General features: G+C 47.5%; 2 protein-coding genes across 4 annotated transcripts in view; one reads left to right on the top strand and one right to left on the bottom strand.

Moving 5' to 3' along the window:
- Positions 1-8144, top strand: part of snx21 (sorting nexin family member 21) — a 16014-nt gene extending 7870 nt beyond the window's left edge. For both annotated transcript variants that reach the window (XM_020659904.3, XM_020659905.3), the window contains exon 6: positions 5178-8144. In XM_020659904.3, coding sequence (XP_020515560.1) covers positions 5178-5640 — 463 coding nt within the window. In that variant the 3' untranslated portion in view covers positions 5641-8144. The remainder of the gene's footprint in view (positions 1-5177) is intronic.
- A 3818-nt stretch (positions 8145-11962) lies between these two features.
- Positions 11963-20000, bottom strand: part of LOC110004380 (uncharacterized) — a 19829-nt gene continuing 11791 nt past the window's right edge. The window contains exons 3-6 of one of the 2 annotated variants that reach the window (XM_065961472.1): positions 15137-15320; positions 14958-15056; positions 13619-14126; positions 11963-13483 (exon numbers count right to left, since the gene is read on the bottom strand). In XM_065961472.1, coding sequence (XP_065817544.1) covers positions 12540-13483; positions 13619-14126; positions 14958-15056; positions 15137-15320 — 1735 coding nt within the window. In that variant the 3' untranslated portion in view covers positions 11963-12539. The remainder of the gene's footprint in view (positions 13484-13618; positions 14127-14957; positions 15057-15136; positions 15321-20000) is intronic. The other variant, XM_065961473.1, reaches the window with a different exon arrangement.

Below are 20000 nucleotides of genomic sequence, written 5' to 3'. Positions count from 1 at the left end.
GTGGTGTGTTCATTAGGGATTTGTTTGTGCAGGTTTCCCCGTTGTCGGTTCCCTCTACGCGGATCACCGTATCCGGTGTTCCGCCGTTTATTTCTAACGACTTGTTAGAGAACGAACTCCGCAGGTGTTCATGTTTTTGGATTCGCCCACACAGACTCTGGAGGTTTCCTTTAGAGTTAAACACGGTGACGCTTCTTATATGGTGTATGCGAGCTCGGGACAACTGAAGTGTTTTGAGTGTGGTGATGTGGGACACAAACGTTTTGCGTGTCCGCACAGACAGCAGGAGGCGGCTAGTGCTGCCGCTGACGCGGGCAGCTCTGTTAGTATGGCGCATGTGGCGGGGGCCGCGTCCGCGTCCGTGCCCGGGGCGGGGGCCGCGTCTGCGTCCGTGCCCGGGGCGGAGGCCGCGTCCGCGTCCGTGCCTGGGGCAGAGGCCGCGTCCGCGCCTGCGCCTGGTGCTGAGGCCGTGGCTGAGGTAGAGGTGGCTTCGACCAGCTCTCAGGCTACAGAAAAATCACAGACTGTAGATAATGATAAAACTGAAGATTCCACAAGTTCTGCAGTTGTAGATGTTTCATTGAAGGAAGGTAAGACAGTGTGTTGTAGCCAGGCATCATGTGAAGGAGAGGACATGGATGAAGATTATGAGTCAGACAATGCATCCATTGCTGATTTGCCAAATAGTGGCTCTGGTCTTTATTCTTTAGAGTCAATCAATCAATTTATGGACGAAACGTACAACAAATCAGTAAAAATCAGTGACTACTTTAGTGATACTGAAAAGTTCATAAAGTCAGTCAGCATACTGAAAAGACAGGTTGGGTTTGACCTCCTGGACGCGAAAAAACGTTTCCGTCTTAAAAAGCACATCACCGCACTGAGGAAAGCTGGACGTAAGAGTGTGAAGAAGACAAAGAAATGATCATGCATCACAAGGTGTTTTCTTCTACTGTTCCCTGTTTGTGTCTACTTGTCTGTTTTTTCTCTCTGATCTTTCTATGAGGAGTCTTAAGATAGGATCTCTTAACATTAATGGTGGGAGAGACAGACAGAAAAGGGGCCTTATCTCTGAGATCTCAACTCAGAAAAACATTGATATCTTGTTTTTACAAGAGACTCATACCACACCATCAGATGAGACAGATTGGGGTTTATGGTGGGAGGGCTCTAACTACCTTAGCCATGGCACCAACTTTAGTGCAGGAGTAGCCATTTTGTTTAGAGCATCTGCAAATGTAAAGATCGTCTCTTGTGCTGAAATTGTAAAGGGAAGGCTTTTAATTGTAAGAGCAGAAATAGAGGACACTGTTTTCTGCTTCACTAATATTTATGCTCCAAATAATGGAGCTGAAAGGGTAGCTTTCTATACCCGCCTCCAAAAGGAGTTAGTGATCTATAATCAGGATCAGATCATTCTTGGTGGTGATTTTAACTGCACACTTGATTTCACCGTGGATAGAATAGGAGAGGAGCCACATCCACATTCATCCCAGACTTTAAACACTGTCATCTCTCACCTGGATTTGTTGGACACATTTAGAGTGAAACATCCACAATCCAGACAGTATACATGGGTCAGGGTTAACAGTAACAGGGTGTGTGCAGCTAGACTGGACAGGGTTTACATCTCCAGAACTCTCAACCCCAGATTAATTCATTGTAATATTCTGCCTGTCGGCTTCACTGATCACCATTTTGTTAGTGTGGAGCTGATTATTTCACCAGGTGAAAGGGCTAAGTCCTTCTGGCATTTTAATAACAAGCTTCTACTGGACAATGTTTTCTGTAAAAACTTTGGGTGTTTTTGGGATCAGTGGCAATTAAGAAAAGTTGAGTTTGATTCTTTGAAGCTTTGGTGGGAGGTTGGTAAAGCTCAGATTCGTGTTTTTTGTCAGCAGTACACGTCACACTCTTCTGCTAGATTAAAAACAGTCATTAAAAATCTTGAGGACAACATTAAGAACCTTGAGGAGGGGTTAAATGGGAGTGTGGATCCCACCACTGGTACCCTGCTGAAGGAGAAACGTATGGAGTTGAGCTCTTTCCTGCAGGAGAGGGTGAAGGGAGCTCTTGTGCGGAGTCGTTTCCTTCAACTCAAAGACATGGATGCCCCAACGTCTTTCTTTTTCAATCTTGAGAGATCTGTGGCTCAAAAAAAGCTGCTGACTTGTCTGAAACTGCCAGGAGGTCGAATAACAGCTGATCCAAAGGAAATGAGCAGTCATGCCATTCAGTTCTATGAGGATCTGTTTGGAGCAGAAAGTTGCAGCCAGGAGTGTCGCAGGGAGCTCCTGGAGGGTCTCCCTCAGCTCAGTGTGGAGGAGAGGTCTCTTCTGGAAGGGGAGCTGTCTCTGGAGGAGCTCACTGCTGCTGTCACTCAGATGGCAACAGGAAGAGCACCTGGAATAGATGGGTTGTCCACAGACTTTTTTAAGAGGTTCTGGAATATCCTTGGGTCTGACCTGCATAGTGTTTTAATGGAGTGTTGCAGGACCGGGTCTCTTCCTGGTTCTTGTAAGAAAGCAGTTCTTTCCTTGCTCCCCAAGAAAGGTGACCTGGCATTGTTAAAAAACTGGAGGCCGGGTTGCTTTGCTTTGTGCGGACTACAAGATCTTCTCCAGAGCTTTATCGAACAGACTAAAGGACGTTCTGGGAAGTGTGGTCCATAAAGACCAGAGTTACTGTGTTCCAGACCGGACAATCATGGATAATGTTTTTCTTATCAGAGATGTCATTGATGTGTGTAAAATCTATAATCTAAATGTTGGCATTGTGTCTCTGGATCAAGAGAAGGCGTTTGACAGGGTGGATCACTCGTATTTGTTTTCTGCACTGAGGTCTTTTGGTTTTGGGGATGGTTTTGTGTCATTAGTTGGTTTGTTGTATCAGGATGCACAGTGTTTGGTGAAGATGGGGGCGGGGTTGAGTCGGCCAATCCCTGTACGGCGAGGGATCAGACAAGGTTGTCCCATCTCCGGCCAGCTGTACAGCTTGGCTATTGAGCCCTTGCTGTGCAGGTTGAGGGGCCGGCTCAGCGGGCTTTCTTTGCCCGCGGCCTGTAGCATTGAATGTCCCCCTACAATTTCTGCCTATGCTGATGATGTAAACATCTTCATCTCCAATCAGGGGGACGTTCGGTGTCTGCGGGACACCCTGTCCCTGTATGAAAGGGCAACAGCTGCACGGGTGAACTGGGAAAAAAGTGGTGCCTTATTGGTGGGAGAGTGGAGGGACCAGGCAGTGCCCAGTCTGCCTGGTGGACTTGAGTGGGGGAGGGAGGGGTTGAAGGTGTTGGGGGTTTATTTGGGTACCGAGGGCTTTAAAAGTAAAAACTGGGAGGGAGTTAGGGAGAAAGTGTGCGCTCGGTTGTCTAAATGGAAATGGTTGCTACCCCAGTTGTCGTATAGGGGAAGAGTTCTGGTGGTCAATAACTTGGTTGCCTCGACTCTCTGGCACAGACTTGTGGCTTTGACACCTCCAAGAGGGCTGGTGGAGGACATTCAAAGGGCCATCCTGGACTTCTTCTGGTCAGGCAAACACTGGGTCCAGGCGGCAGTCCTCTACCTGCCGGTGGCTGAAGGGGGACATGGACTTATAGACATTCAGTCAAAAATTGCCTCATTCAGACTCCAGACTGCACAGAGACTCCTTTTCACTTGTGGTCCCAGCTGGATGGACATCGCTCGACTGCTGCTGAGGAGAGCTGGACGGCTGGGGTACACTAAGCAGCTCTTTCTGTTAAAGCTTGAGGAGGTGGATCTCACTGGATTAACATCCTTTTATATGTCTGTAATGCAGGCATGGAAAATGTACACATTCAAAAGGGAAAAAACTGAGAGTCCGGGAATGTGGATCTTTGAGGAACCGTTATTTTTTAATGATTTCATAAGGACTCCAACTTTGCAGTCAGCCAGTCTCCGGGCCAGTTTCAGAGAGGCAGGCTGCACAAAACTGGGTCTCCTGGTAAGACTGACCCTGGACGCCCTCAAAGAAAGGACCAATATCACCTCCAGCCGGGTGGTTGAAAGAGTGGTGGAGGAAGTCTTTGCTGCACTTCCAGTAAAACTTGTGACATTTCTAAACATTGAGAATCTGTGTGAGCAGTGGAGTGAAGAGGGCGAATACAGCTTCCCATCTTTGTCTGTTACCCCAGATGTCGGGGAGTGGCAGGAAAGAGGAGGTGGACTGCTGTCCTTTAGTACTCCTGTTCTGGGAAAGTTCCAGGATGCAGGGAAAAAGGCACTCTATCAGTCCTGTGTTAAGGTCCTACATCTTCGTGGTCTGTCGGGAGTGAAAGAGTCGAGGTGGATCGAGTTTTTTGGCCCGGAGGTTTCCCCGAAAGGCAGCTGGCGGTCCCTGTACAAGCTGCCTGTTGAGAAGAGAACAGCAGATCTCCAGTGGAGAGTTGTGCATGGGGTTATAGCCACGAACAGATACAGAGCGCACATTGATCCAGGGGTGGGAGAGGAGTGTTTGTTTTGTTCACTAACTGAAACTTTGTCTCATCTGTTTGTTGAGTGTCCCAGGCTCTCACTCTTGTTTGTCCTTATGAAAAGCTTGTTTGAAGCTCTCGGGGAGGATTTCTCTTATGCAGTGTTTGTTTTTGGGCCAAAGTATTCTGCAAAGAAAAAGACTGTACATACACTGATGAACTTTTTATCTGGCTCGGCTAAGTTGGCCATTTGGCTTACACGCAAGAACCGAGCTCAGGGTACTGGCTGTGTGGAACCGGTGCTGGTTCTGGAGGGACTTTTGAAGGCCAGACTAAAGGTAGAATTTGCCTATTATCAAATGATGGACAATGTGCAAGACTTTAATAGTGTATGGGCTGTGGAAGAAGCTTTGTGCTCTGTGGGTGGGGATGGAGAGCTGATTATTCATTTTTGATGCAGTAAATGTTGTTTTTGTTGATGTTGTGATTTTTGTTGCACTTGTTTTGTTTTATTTTTTATTTATTTATTTATTTCCTTCTCTTGATCTGAGTGATGATGTGACAGTGTTATAATTTTCTCCTGGTAGTGGTAAAATAAAAGGTATTTTGAAAACCAAACCTCTTCTCTTCTCTTCTTCTCTTCTCTTCTCTTCTCTTCTCTTCTTCTCTTCTCTGATGAAAGTTAAACGACCTCGTCCCGTGAGGTCACTCGGGGTTAATGTTTCTTCTGTTTTTCTTTAAGGGTGGGACGTCACCAGGAGGCCTTGGGTCCGCTGCTCAACGCCAAGAGACTTCAACAAAAACTGGGCTGGGCATGTTACTATGACAGCCAGGCTCAGGCCCCGCCCCCTGCCCCCTCCCATTGGTTCTTCACCTTGGTCGGGCTGTCGTGCTGTTTCCAGGAAGTGGACCAGCTGGAGGAGGCGAGGGATCACTGCGACCTCGCCCTCCGCGTTCTCGTCCCCGCTGACGCTCAGACTGAGTCGGACGATAAGCCCCTCCCACTCACAGATACACCACACCCCCTCCTGTTACCGTTGTTACAGGCGGTGGTTCGGCTGTCGTGGCAGACGGGAAAAGATAAGCGCCAGTGGGAGGGGCTCCTGAAGCAGCTGGAGGAGCTGTGGGCGGGGCTTGACAATCAGCCGACTGTGAAAGAGTTTCTGGTCAAACAGAATCTGGAGGAGAGCGAGGGGGAGGGCTAGAATCACACACACACACACACACACACAGACACACACACACACACACACACACACACACACACAGACACAGACACACACACACACACACACACACACACACAGACACAGACACACACACACACACACACACAGACACAGACACACACACACACACACACATACACACACACACACACATATACACACACACACACACACACAGACACACACACACACACACACACACACAGACACAGACACACACACACACACACACACACACACACACACACACATACACACACACACACACATATACACACACACACACTCCTTCTTCTCCTCCTCCTTCTTCTCCTCCTCCTCCTTCTTCGTCTTCTCCTCCTCGTCCTCCTCCTCCTCCTTCTTCTCCTTCTTCTCCTCCTCCTCCTCCTTCTTCGTCTTCTCCTCCTCGTCCTCCTTCTTCTCCTTCTTCTTCTCCTCGTCCTCCTTCTTCTCCTTCTTCTTCTCCTCCTCCTCCTTCTTCTTCTCCTCGTCCTCCTTCTTCCCCTCCTCTTTCTCCTCCTCCTTCTTCTTCTCCTCCTCCTTCTTCTCCTCCTCCTCCTCCTTCTTCTCCTGCTCCTCCTTCTTCTCCTCCTCCTTCTTCTTCTCCTCCTCCTTCTTCTTCTCCTCCTTCATCTTCTAGTTCTTCTTCCCCTTCTTCTTCTCCTTCTCCTCCTCCTCCTTCTTCTCCTCCTCGTCCTCCTTCTTCTCCTCCTCCTCCTTCTTCTCTGCATTTCTTTCTTTCTTGTATCATTACTGCCCCCTGGTGACCAGAGGACAGAAACCATCAGAACTCATTCATGTTGACAGACGATAACTTCAGCTGTAACGGACTCAGAAGTTATCCTGACTTTAGACTCAACAACAAAGAGATCTAAAGTCTGAACTCTGAACTCTGCAGAGTCTGTCATCACATGACTTCATCTTCAAAGAACTCATCGCTTTCTGAGAGCTGCCATGATGGTTTCCTGTTTCTGTCTCTGAGGTCACTTTCAGGCTTTTAAGGGATTTTATTGCACTTTTTGTCTGTTTATTTTTAACCTGCAGTGAGTGTGATGATGTCATCATCATGATGTCATTGTGATGAAGTCAGTGTGATGATGTCAGCGTGATGACGTCATCATCATGATGTCATTGTGATGAAGTCAGCGTGATGATGTCAGCGTGATGATGTCATCATCATGATGTCATTGTGATGAAGTCAGCGTGATGATGTCAGCGTGATGATGTCATCATGATGTCATTGCGATGATGTCAGTGCGATGATGTCATCATGATGTCATTGTGATGATGTCAGCGTGGCGTGATGATGTCAGCGTGAAGCGGTTAAAGAGGCATTAAATCAACAGCAGCACTCCTTCACGCCATCACTCACCGCTGCTGCTCACACAATCAGGAGGTGAGAACCTGCTGCTGCTTGGTTACCATGGCGACGTGTGGTTTTAGCGGGGTTTAATGACCTGGAGTGGATGACGGGATGAGGGATAAAAATAGACGTGAGGAGAACATGAAGGACTCCAAACAGAGAGATGTGAAACGACACGCTGAGCGAGTTGTTGGAGGTTAAAGACGATGTGCGTGGTCAGAGCGGAGCATGCTGCAGCGTGCAAAGTTAAATATGAAATATATTCAGCCTGATGCTGATTCTCTTTCTGCTTCTTCTCTGTCAGGAGTGACTTCCTGTTTATAATAAATAAATATCACTCTTTAACCCCTTCCTGTTTGACAGGAAGCTCTTCATACCTACACGCCTTAAAACACCACGTGTCTGAGTGACAAAACAAATATTATGACTGTTTTAGATTTCTTCTACAGAAAAACAAACATTTATTCACATATATAAAATCCTCTCCACCATGTTCCTCTACAAACCCCCCAATGATGAGAAAAGTCCATCCTCTCCGTCTTCTGCCTGCTCCACTTTTCAGAAAATGTGTGCTCAAACAGGCTGTTTGGAGATGACATCTTTGTGAGGATGACATCACAAAGGGCAGTAGCCCCTCCCCCAGGTGGGTGACACTCCCACAGCTAGGTGTTTGTTCTGCCCTCTGAGTCTGCCTTCTCACCGTAAACAATAGGACATGGAGCGAGAAAGACCGAGTACACCTAAGCCCTTCCAGAGAGGGGGCGTGGTCAGACACAGCTCATTTACATATTTAAAGGTACAGACACAGAAACAGCCTGTTCTGAGCAAGGCTGAAATAGAGGGGTTTATAGACATGATCAAATACAGGATCAGAGTGGATTTAGAACAAGAAACTTCACACACATGTTTTGAGGAGCTCTGAGACTTATTTACACTGAAGAAGAGGAGGAGAATATGTGACCTTTAAATGTCATCAGGTGTTTGGGTTGGTTCATTAATTTAGAGAAACTGTCGATGTATCTTTTCTGAAAATATTTAAGTCTGTCTGTCTCTGATCTTCATAGAGCTATAAGAAAGTATATTTTATGGAATAAATAAATACATATTTTACATTTTATCATTTGAGTGTGGTTCAAACTGTCAGTATCTCCTCCTCTATCTATTTCCTGCTCTTTTTATTTCCCACTTGCTGCAGTTTCATCAACTTGTAGTTTCACGAGTTCTCCAGCAGAGGTCGCCGTGCTTTAGCTCATGTTGAAGGGATGACGCAGATTCCTGAGGTCAGAGGAGGAAGAAGAGCAACAGCAGAGGAAACTGTGGAGTTGGTTCTTAAAGTGATAAATGTTGTTCTCTGGATGAACTCTCGCGCTGCAGAACGTTCTGGAAACAGACTCGGGTGAATTCACTGCTGCTCGTCTCTCTGCACAGCCGGCGTGTCCCATCATCCTCCACAACACGTCACCATGGTGACAAGGCCGAGAGCTGACACATCAGCCGCTGTGGAAACACCAGTTGCTATAGCAACGGTCATGGTGCAGGATTGAAGCGACAACATGGCCACCAGTGGAGAGTTGTTAGAGTGCTGTCAGTCAATGATTCCACACCGACGCAGAGACTGAACATTTAGTGTCTGAAAAGTATTTTTAAACATGAAGGTGAAGCGACAACGTTTCTGTATTCTAGAGGTTCTTCTCACAAGTTGGAGCTGCTCGTCCCCCGAGACCAACCGTCCACCATTTCTGTCTTCTGGAGTGTTTTGGAGTTCTCTAAACTTTTCTCTTCCAGGTCATGGATATCAGACCACATGAGGACTGACTGGTGTTATGTTGTGTACCCCTGCTACTGTTGAGAAAGCTGGAGCCAAAGAGCAGCGTGAGACAGACATGGAGGATCAATCACAGATATCACAAGAACAAGTGTACAAACATCAGCTATCTGAGGCGGAGCCTAAATATCCACTGGACAGATCCCATCAGTAACAACGACCTTTGGCAGAGAGTGGGTCAGAAACCTGTGGAAGAGGAGCTCAGGTCTTTAGATGGAACCTCCAAGGCAGGAGAAGGAGAGGCCGGCCCAAGAAGACCAGGCGCAGAGACCTGGAGACTGGCATCAAACAGAGCGGACTGTCCTGGAAACAGGTGGACTGTGGTCGACGGCGGTGTAAGTCAGTTAGTTAAACAGCTCAACAGATTTTCTGTTAAAGTTGAAGTTGATCTCTCTGCAGCCCTCTGGTAGCCCCCCTGGTGAGACTGTGTGGAGTTTCTGCCTCGACCTTTCAGGGCCCGAGTCCCTGAACTGGGAGGCATCGTGCGTGTCTGTTTACCCATCATGCTTTGTTTCCCCAAAGCTGCATGAGGCGAGGTTTAGTGTCCAGCTGTCCTCTCTGAGTCTGAGCAGCTGAGCCTCAAACTCTCAGAGGAGACTTTAAATAAGTGTTTCTTTTGAGCAGTAAAGGGTTAATTGGGAATTAACAACTTAATGATGATTAATCTCATGTTTGTCCCTTCAGGCTCTCCGTAGATAATCGTCCTCAGTGTCTCCCTGTAGTCTCACTGACATCACACATTGACCTTTGAGCTATTTGACCTCACTTTGGGATCCCTAACCACTTCCTGTTTCTGTGCTTAACATCCTGTCCTAACCTTCACTCTACAGGAAGGGCCTTACTGTATTACAAAATAAAAGCACACAGGAAGTAAAGTACTATCAGCTTAAGACAGGACAAATATTCAAAATAAACACCTAACAAGTTTTATTTTGAAATGCAAAATAATTGGAATGTCAAACATGCGACTAATCTTGATTAAATGTAATCGGTAACAGCTCTAGTTTGTTTACGTCCTGTAGGTTGTAAAAGACAGAATGATTGGAGTAGCGGTGTATAATAGCCTAGAGGTTATGTCTCACCCCCCTCCCCCACTTCTCCCTGCTGTCCTCTTTCATTTTGTTAATTAGTTTTATTTTTTCTAAGACAAAAAGGACTTTAAAAACGTGCCGGGAGTAAACCTGGAAACAGAAAGTTAAAGTCACAACAGGCTGTTTGGATTTTCACAGTTTACTGACATCACCTTACAAACATCTCTCCGACTGCCGCTCGGCCCGACAGCTTCATGGACATCACGATCCAAACGTCACGTACATTTGTGAGGTCACAGGGTGCGTGAAAACACTCAAAAAAAAAACATCCAAGCGTCCCTCGCCTCTCATCATGACATCATGACATCATACAGACCTGAGCACAGGACAGAGCTGACGGACACAGACTGCAGGTCAGAGTTTGATTATTGCACACAGCCCAACCAGGACCAGATCCACCAAACCAGGACCAGATCCACCAAACCAGGACCAGATCCACCAAACCTGGACCAGATCCACCAAACCAGGACCAGATCCACCAAACCAGGACCAGATCCACCAAACCTGGACCAGATCCACCAAACCAGGACCAGATCCACCAAACCTGGACCAGATCCACCAAACCAGGACCAGATCCACCAAACCTGGACCAGATCCACCAAACCTGGACCAGATCCACCAAACCTGGACCAGATTCACCAAACCTGGACCAGATCCACCAAACCTGGACCAGATTCACCAAACCAGGACCAGATCCACCAAACCTGGACCAGATCCACCAAACCAGGACCAGATCCACCAAACCAGGAGAACATGAACCCAGAAGCTGCTTAGTTTTTCTTTCAATTATTATTCTAATAACTTTAATAGAAGTTAGGACAGAAATGTAACCCACATTTTATATTCAGAATTCTTTCAAGGTAAGCTATCACGTTAGCAGGTTAGCTTAGCTTAGCTTAGAGAAAATACTTTATGAGTGTGTGTTTTTTCTGTGTTTTGATGAGTGTTTATGTCGTCGTGTGGATCTTGTGATGAGTGACTCTCCTTCAGTAAAACTCCTTCCAGGGTGAAGATGTTCAGAAACTGAGTTTAGGGTGTTTCTGTGTAGACGTCATGCTGTGCGCCGGTTTCTCCTCCGTGTGACGTCATCGTGCGGCGCCGTCACTTTTGTTGACATGAGATTAGTGTGATGGCAGACGTAACCAAACTAGCGCTGGTGCTAACGTCGCTAACTAGACTTTGCCATTCTCTTGCGTTACAAGTGAATGTGATCGGTGAGGATCAGAAGTCGAGTCACAGTTTTGATTTTCTTAAAAACATATTTCCCTTTTTTAAGAATCCTCAGCCAGAAGAGTTGAAAGACTTTCGCTCGGCCTCAGACGAACTGCATGCTAACACAGTTATCTTGATCAGCGTGTAACGTGCTCTATAACCAGCATGAGCGTGGTCATTTTATTAACCTTTAACACAACAGACTTCAGAGCAGCTCGGTGCTAATCAGGAGTTAGAATGCTAGGTTCGGACTGTAAGAGAGCTCGTTTCTGCACACAGGGACACACACGAGCAGAGCAGGGCGTTCAAATCAATAAAATACATAAAAATGTAAAATATGGTTCGAAAATATACTTTTACATTACAGAGTTCATCTTGTTCAGGAAACACAAAGGACAAGAAATCTTTGGCTAAACACTACTGACAGGTTAGTATCAAACTTTCTATCATCACACACACACACACACAGATTCCCTTTTATACTGAGTTGAAAAGTCTGACTGACCTGAACACTCGTTGTCTCCTTCACATTTGAACAGAATATGAAAATAAACAAAAATGTTCAGATTTTTAACAAAACTGAATTGAACAGTTTGATCAAAATTAAACGTGACATTTAACCCTGATAACCCCCATTTCAGGAAATCAATGCTTAGGTGGATTTTTTTGTGCAAGTTGAAAAATCGATCGTTGTTTGCTTTTTTTCATGTCATGGGACCCGGCTGGATTTGAGCTTACATTGGATTTAGATGAAAAACCGTTTTGCTTTTTGCCTGAACACGTTTAATAGTTTTACTTTGAAGGGTAATTTCATGCTGAACTATTTCCACAGACTCAAGCCAAGCTACTTTTTTTTTTAACCTTGTTGTTCGGGGTCGAGCTTCATATTGAAGAAACAGATGTGAGAGCCTTCTCATTTACGATCAACCAGGAAGTCAATCAGTATTTCCCAAATTGTCACAGCAGTTTTGATTTTTAGAGTTTGATTATTAAGGTGCAGAATTCCTGTTTCATAATTTTCCAAGAGTTTTCAGTTAAACCAAAAAAAAGGAAAATGGAGACACTTTGTCACAAGGCAACACAAGCGATGTGTGATGTTTCCAACAGCTCGCAGGCCGTCTGGTGTGTGAAGAAGCCGACCAGTCATTCTGAGTCTGTAACCACAGCAGATTCGGAGGCTGTCTGTAGTGTACAAACCTGCAGGATCTCCTTATAGTCAGGGTTTGATAAGAGGGTCTCCTCGGACTGAACTGTTGTTCATCATGGGTAGGATTTGAACCTCTCTGTAGCTCTGGACACTTTTTCAGTATTTCTGTTGGTCATATACTCCTCGAGCTGTTTGATTGGTGTGTGAAGAAGTGTTGCTGTATGTCGGAGGTCTCCATCAGACAGTAGTAACCGATAACAGAGGACTGGGACACAGCTGGTTGTCACTCTCCACCCGGGTCCCATGAGTCAGCAGCTCCTCCACCGTCGTCCAATCATCGAGCAGCTTGCTGTTCCTCAGTCGGTTTTGTTTCATGTGACTCAGCTCCAGCACCGTCTGAGAAGACAGCGCCCCCTGAAGCCCCCCGCCGTGCTCTTCTCCTCCTACCCTCCTCTCTCTGTGTTGCCTTGACAGCGCCAGATGTCGTCTCCTCTCGGTCCGGTTCCAGTACCGCCCCGCCCATCTGCCTTCGTCCCCATCCTCTCCGCCCCCCCTGTCCCCGCCTCGGACCTCTTCGTCTGTCGTCACCTCGCTGCGTTCCCTGGCCAGCCGGTAAGCTCTGGCTCTGAGCAGCTGGTTTCTGACGGACTTTGGATTGGACAGTCTGGAGCGGGGGGAAGGTGGAGAGCGAGGGCTGCACTGCGGGGCTCCGAGCGTGCTGTACAGAGGACCAGACGGACCTTTGGGATTGCTGGTTCGATTCCCGAGAGTCTGAATGCCACGCCAGTCCGATGTCCCGCTTGAACCAGAACCCGGACTCTTAGACAGCGAGTCGTCCTCCCGGCTGCGGGTTGAACCTCTGCTGCTCCTCAGTGAGTTCTGCTGATTGGTCAGACTGGTTCTATCCAAACTGAGGTGACTGGTGGAGTGGCAGTTACTGGGATAACTGGCCCTGCTCCTCGGCCCCGGCGTGCCGTTGGCGTTCCCCGGTTGGCTGGTTTGAAGGCTGTTTTGTTGCGTGTTTGGATCCGTCGTGTTGGGATGACTGGCCCTGCGACGCCGTTGACCTTCACTCAGATCTGTTATTGTTCGACTTCTCCCTGGAGCCTCTGTTGTCCTTCCTCCTCCTTGTTGCTGCTCCAACCACAGCGCCCTCCGCTGGCACGGTTCAGTACGACAACCTGCAGAGAGACAGAAGTTTTCAAATATTAAATCTTCATTTAGTCCGACACCGTACGCCAGGGAAAAATCTCCCCTCGGCCCCTTGAGAGACAAACTGTAGGGTCGGCAGAGATGGATGATGTAACTTTACTAACCGACAGAAGGAGATGGAGGCGAGCGGTGGCGAGGTAAGGTGGGACTCCTCTCCGCTCTGTGAAAGTGAACTGTTGTAGTCGTGCTGTTACCCACAGTGCAGCGGGAAGCCTGTGGTGTGCCGGAGTGAGTCATTGGAGTCGTCTCGGGGATGGACTCCAAATCCCAGCGTCCTCTCTGCTCTCTGGGGGAGTGGCCTGATCGAAGGTGGTGAGTTTGTCGATGGGCGTGGTTCCCGTGAATCTTGTGCAGTCGTCTGTGCTCGCCCGTGCTGACGCTGTGGAAGCCTGAGTCGCTGGGTTCAGAGGAGATCAGAGACTCGGAGGAAGAGGAGGAGCCTTGGGAGGAAGGGGTGTGACCCGGCAGCGACGACATGGCGTCCGTCTCGGCCTCAGAAAGCAGCATCCGGTGGTTCGGGCTGTCCGGACCACATCCCAGCCCGCTGTCGAGCTCACTGAGAGGAAGGTATCCAAGATGACGATCTGACCGCCACGGAGGGCAATACTCCGACTGAGGAGGAAATAAGAGAGGAGTCATTCAGGTTACAACAAATAAAGTCTGGTACAGCCTAAAGATATCTAAATACTGGACATCCTGGAGAAGACTTTCTCTTCATATAGTAAACTGTCAAGCAACTTAAAACACACAAATGGAGTTGAGAAACGGCATCTAGGTGATCTGAAATCTAAAGCAGATATGGAACCCATAACAATGATATTTGCCTCTTAGAGCAGCTGGCACATTTTCAGGTCATCAGGTAAAGACAACAGTTAGCAGTAAAGGACTTCATTTGCAGTCTGATTAACAACCTGAGGAGCAGGAATGGAGCTTATTGAGAGAAGACTGGCTGCACTGGTATGTAGATGTTGTTTCAAATATTTCAATTAAAAGAATCCTCCATCGATAACCGCTGATATGTCCCAGTATCCCTTTAAGGTGGATTCCTTTTTGCCTCTTTGGCTCTCTGCGCCTCTCGCAAACTGTTTTCCTGTGTACAGCCAAAGCCAGCTGAAATGATAATGAATTCTTTTACTACCTAAACTAAACCCAGAACACTTCCAACATCCAAATCTGGTCCTGTGCCTGCAGATCATTCTTCTTCATGCAGAATCCTGAACATAGATTAATCAGAGGCTTAAAAGCATCATCAGATGACAGCTGAAGGATTCCAGGTTTGTACTCTGCCCACTGCGTCACACCTCTTTTGGTCTCCATAATGACTCTAAACATGACAAGTGGAGAAACCAGAAAGTAGAAGAGTTCCATGACCAGACAGAAGGTAAGAGAATGACATGAAGCAGAGAGAGGGTTGAAGATGTTTCTGAGAAATTAAGAAGCTACCTGTCTTTGGAAATGATTGGACTCCATCTCCTCCGTGTTGTAGCAGCCAATCAGACAGCTCTCTGAGCTGGGCTGGTAGGGCAACATTTCTGGAGCCTGCTATAAAATCAGAGATACGTAGAAATTGGGGTGAAAATGTGACTTTTTATTATGTCTGGAAAACAAAACCGATAAATCACCTGGTAATCCAGTCTGTCCAGGTGATCTAAGCTGTAGGAGACGCTGGGTAGGTAGCTGTTACCCGGATGCTGGTCGTTTGATCTGGCCAGGTAGCCGTTGGGTGCATAGCCATCAGGTGACATCATCATTCGACTATTGGCCGTGTACAGGTCAGGTGACACGGTCATGTGACCATAGTAAGGCCTGTGCAGGGGAAGCAGTGAGGTCATGTTTTAAAGGTGCTAAAGAGAATTCATGAGTCAGCTCTCAGATCACGTCGGGTTATTTATTGCTCAGATATGCATGGGTGGAAGTGGACTGACCGGTGAAATGTAAATTCCTGGATGAATATTTATAGTCTTCATGTATAATCATAGCATGTGTTGCACTGACAGCTGTCTCTGCAGAACAACCTTCCACTCATGAATATGTATTACAGCGCCCAGGGACTCGATGCAACACCGCGCTGAACTTGCAAACTGAAAACTGTCGCTCCATTGAGTCATCGATAGACAGAAGGAGAAGTCTTATTCTTGTACCTTTAAACTCAGTTATTCCATCTAAGGTATTTTTTTTTGGCATTCTTGACTTTATGAGACAGGACATTTGAGGAGAGACAGGAAATGTTGGGGGGGATGACATGCAGCAAAGGGCAGAGGTCGGATTTGAACCCACAGCCCCTGCGATGAGGACTACAGCCGCGCAATATAACCACAAGGCTACCCGGCGCACCCCAAACTCAGTTAATTGACTTTTTATGAACCATTACCAGACCTAGTTTGGCCTTATTCTGCCATGATGATTTCTCTCCCTCGTCCCAAACTTGTACCCTGTTTTTATACTTTAGTCTCTGCCCACAACAGATCGTTTACCATCTTACCAAATGTCCAGTCTCTATTAAAAAACCCTTTTCCCAACCTTCTTACCCCCAATAACAATCCTTTACCCTTTTTCAAACACTGATTTTAACCTCTTTCCCATCGGTTCATTCTATTCCATATTGTCTGCACCTTCTCTGGGTTTTTACCAAAGAAAAAACAGTCCTCAAACCATTCCCCAAGTGTTAACAAACATCTACCCTGATCCTTTACTCTTACTTTGAATCTTCCAATAGCATGATGTTCTTTTTTTTTTTTATAGATTTATTTTGGGCTTTTCATGCCTTTAATGCAGAGAGAGGACAGTGGATAGAGTCAGAAACCAGAGAGAGAGAGGACAGTGGATAGAGTCTGAAACCAGAGAGAGAGAGGACAGTGGATAGAGTCTGAAACCAGAGAGAGAGAGAGGACAGTGGATAGAGTCTGAAACCAGAGAGAGAGAGAGGACAGTGGATAGAGTCAGAAACCAGAGAGAGAGAGGACAGTGGATAGAGTCTGAAACCAGAGAGAGAGGACAGTGGATAGAGTCTGAAACCAGGGAGAGAGAGAGGGCAGTGGATAGAGTCTGAAACCAGAGAGAGAGAGAGGACAGTGGATAGAGTCAGAAACCAGAGAGAGAGAGAGAGGACAGTGGATAGAGTCTGAAACCAGGGAGAGAGAGAGGGCAGTGGATAGAGTCTGAAACCAGAGAGAGAGAGAGGACAGTGGATAGAGTCAGAAACCAGAGAGAGAGAGGACAGTGGATAGAGTCTGAAACCAGGGAGAGAGAGGACAGTGGATAGAGTCTGAAACAAGGGAGAGAGAGGACAGTGGATAGAGTCTGAAACCAGAGAGAGAGAGGACAGTGGATAGAGTCTGAAACCAGAGAGAGAGGACAGTGGATAGAGTCTGAAACCAGAGAGAGAGAGGACAGTGGATAGAGTCTGAAACCAGAGAGAGAGGACAGTAGATAGAGTCTGAAACCAGGGAGAGAGAGAGGACAGTGGATAGAGTCTGAAACCAGAGAGAGAGAGAGGACAGTGGATAGAGTCTGAAACCAGGGAGAGAGGACAGTGGATAGAGTCTGAAACCAGAGAGAGAGAGAGGACAGTGGATAGAGTCAGAAACCAGGGAGAGAGGACAGTGGATAGAGTCTGAAACCAGAGAGAGAGGACAGTGGATAGAGTCTGAAACCAGGGAGAGAGAGGACAGTGGATAGAGTCTGAAACCAGAGAGAGAGGACAGTGGATAGAGTCAGAAACCAGGGAGAGAGAGGACAGTGGATAGAGTCTGAAACCAGAGAGAGAGAGAGGACAGTGGATAGAGTCAGAAACCAGAGAGAGGACAGTGGATAGAGTCAGAAACCAGAGAGAGAGAGAGGACAGTGGATAGAGTCTGAAACCAGGGAGAGAGAGGACAGTGGATAGAGTCAGAAACCAGAGAGAGAGGACAGTGGATAGAGTCTGAAACCAGAGAGAGAGGACAGTGGATAGAGTCTGAAACCAGAGAGAGAGAGAGGACAGTGGACAGAGTCTGAAACCAGAGAGAGAGGACAGTGGATAGAGTCAGAAACCAGAGAGAGAGAGGACAGTGGATAGAGTCTGAAACCAGAGAGAGAGGACAGTGGATAGAGTCTGAAACCAGGGAGAGAGGACAGTGGATAGAGTCAGAAACCAGAGAGAGAGGACAGTGGAGAGAGAGAGAGAGGACAGTGGATAGAGTCAGAAACCAGAGAGAGAGAGAGGACAGTGGATAGAGTCTGAAACCAGAGAGAGAGGACAGTGGAGAGAGTCAGAAACCAGAGAGAGAGAGAGGACAGTGGATAGAGTCTGAAACCAGGGAGAGAGGACAGTGGATAGAGTCTGAAACCAGAGAGAGAGAGAGGACAGTGGATAGAGTCAGAAACCAGAGAGAGAGGACAGTGGATAGAGTCTGAAACCAGGGAGAGAGAGAGGACAGTGGATAGAGTGTGAAACCAGAGAGAGAGGACAGTGGATAGAGTCTGAAACCAGGGAGAGAGGACAGTGGATAGAGTCAGAAACCAGAGAGAGAGAGGACAGTGGATAGAGTCAGAAACCAGGGAGAGAGGACAGTGGATAGAGTCAGAAACCAGGGAGAGAGGACAGTGGATAGAGTCAGAAACCAGAGAGAGAGAGGACAGTGGATAGAGTCTGAAACCAGAGAGAGAGGACAGTGGATAGAGTCAGAAACCAGAGAGAGAGAGGACAGTGGATAGAGTCAGAAACCAGAGAGAGAGAGGACAGTGGATAGAGTCTGAAACCAGAGAGAGAGAGGACAGTGGATAGAGTCTGAAACCAGGGATAGAGGACAGTGGATAGAGTCTGAAACCAGAGAGAGAGGACAGTGGATAGAGTCTGAAACCAGGGATAGAGGACAGTGGATAGAGTCTGAAACCAGGGATAGAGGACAGTGGATAGAGTCTGAAACCAGAGAGAGAGAGAGGACAGTGGATAGAGTCAGAAACCAGAGAGAGAGAGAGGACAGTGGATAGAGTCTGAAACCAGGGAGAGAGAGGACAGTGGATAGAGTCAGAAACCAGAGAGAGAGAGAGGACAGTGGATAGAGTCTGAAACCAGGGAGAGAGAGGACAGTGGATAGAGTCAGAAACCAGAGAGAGAGGACAGTGGATAGAGTCTGAAACCAGAGAGAGAGGACAGTGGATAGAGTCTGAAACCAGAGAGAGAGAGAGGACAGTGGACAGAGTCTGAAACCAGAGAGAGAGGACAGTGGATAGAGTCAGAAACCAGGGAGAGAGGACAGTGGATAGAGTCAGAAACCAGAGAGAGAGAGGACAGTGGATAGAGTCTGAAACCAGAGAGAGAGGACAGTGGATAGAGTCTGAAACCAGGGAGAGAGGACAGTGGATAGAGTCAGAAACCAGAGAGAGAGGACAGTGGAGAGAGAGAGAGAGGACAGTGGATAGAGTCAGAAACCAGAGAGAGAGAGAGGACAGTGGATAGAGTCTGAAACCAGAGAGAGAGAGGACAGTGGATAGAGTCAGAAACCAGAGAGAGAGAGAGGACAGTGGATAGAGTCTGAAACCAGAGAGAGAGGACAGTGGATAGAGTCTGAAACCAGAGAGAGAGGACAGTGGATAGAGTCTGAAACCAGAGAGAGAGAGAGGACAGTGGACAGAGTCTGAAACCAGAGAGAGAGGACAGTGGATAGAGTCAGAAACCAGGGAGAGAGGACAGTGGATAGAGTCAGAAACCAGAGAGAGAGAGGACAGTGGATAGAGTCTGAAACCAGAGAGAGAGGACAGTGGATAGAGTCTGAAACCAGGGAGAGAGGACAGTGGATAGAGTCAGAAACCAGAGAGAGAGGACAGTGGAGAGAGAGAGAGAGGACAGTGGAGAGAGAGAGAGAGGACAGTGGATAGAGTCAGAAACCAGAGAGAGAGAGAGGACAGTGGATAGAGTCTGAAACCAGAGAGAGAGGACAGTGGATAGAGTCAGAAACCAGAGAGAGAGAGAGGACAGTGGATAGAATCTGAAACCAGGGAGAGAGAGGACAGTGGATAGAGTCAGAAACCAGAGAGAGGAGGGGAATGACATGTGGAAAGGGGCCACGGGTGGAAGTGAACCCGGGCCTACCGCTCGAGACGAGAGTCTCAATACATGGGACGCGCGCCTTAACCATTGTGCCACCAGCGCGATGTTCTTTTGACGTGTGTAGAGACACTGGGGGAGCAGAGGGGTCAACACAGATTCTGGGACAACAATGGCAGAACATTTTGGAGACAAGCGGGGACAGTTAAGTTCCTTTTTAGAAGTCGAGGTAGAAACCTTAAAGGAAACAAGTCTGGGGCACCCACAAGCATGCACAGAGGAGAAAGGTTTCAAACATGCGGTCTGTGTAGCTGTCGGGTTTTCTGTCGCTGGCTCATGGACGTTCACGAGGCTGCCCGTTCACGAGGCTGCCCGTTCACGAGGCTGCCCGTTCACGTCCACGAGGCTGCTTGTTGTGGGTGCAAACACACAATTTAAAACGTTATCTGCAGCTCTTC

Source organism: Labrus bergylta, chromosome 12 (assembly GCF_963930695.1).
Source record: "Labrus bergylta chromosome 12, fLabBer1.1, whole genome shotgun sequence".
Classification (NCBI taxonomy): Eukaryota; Metazoa; Chordata; class Actinopteri; order Labriformes; family Labridae; genus Labrus; species Labrus bergylta.
This window is presented reverse-complemented; position numbering and strand designations above follow the sequence as displayed.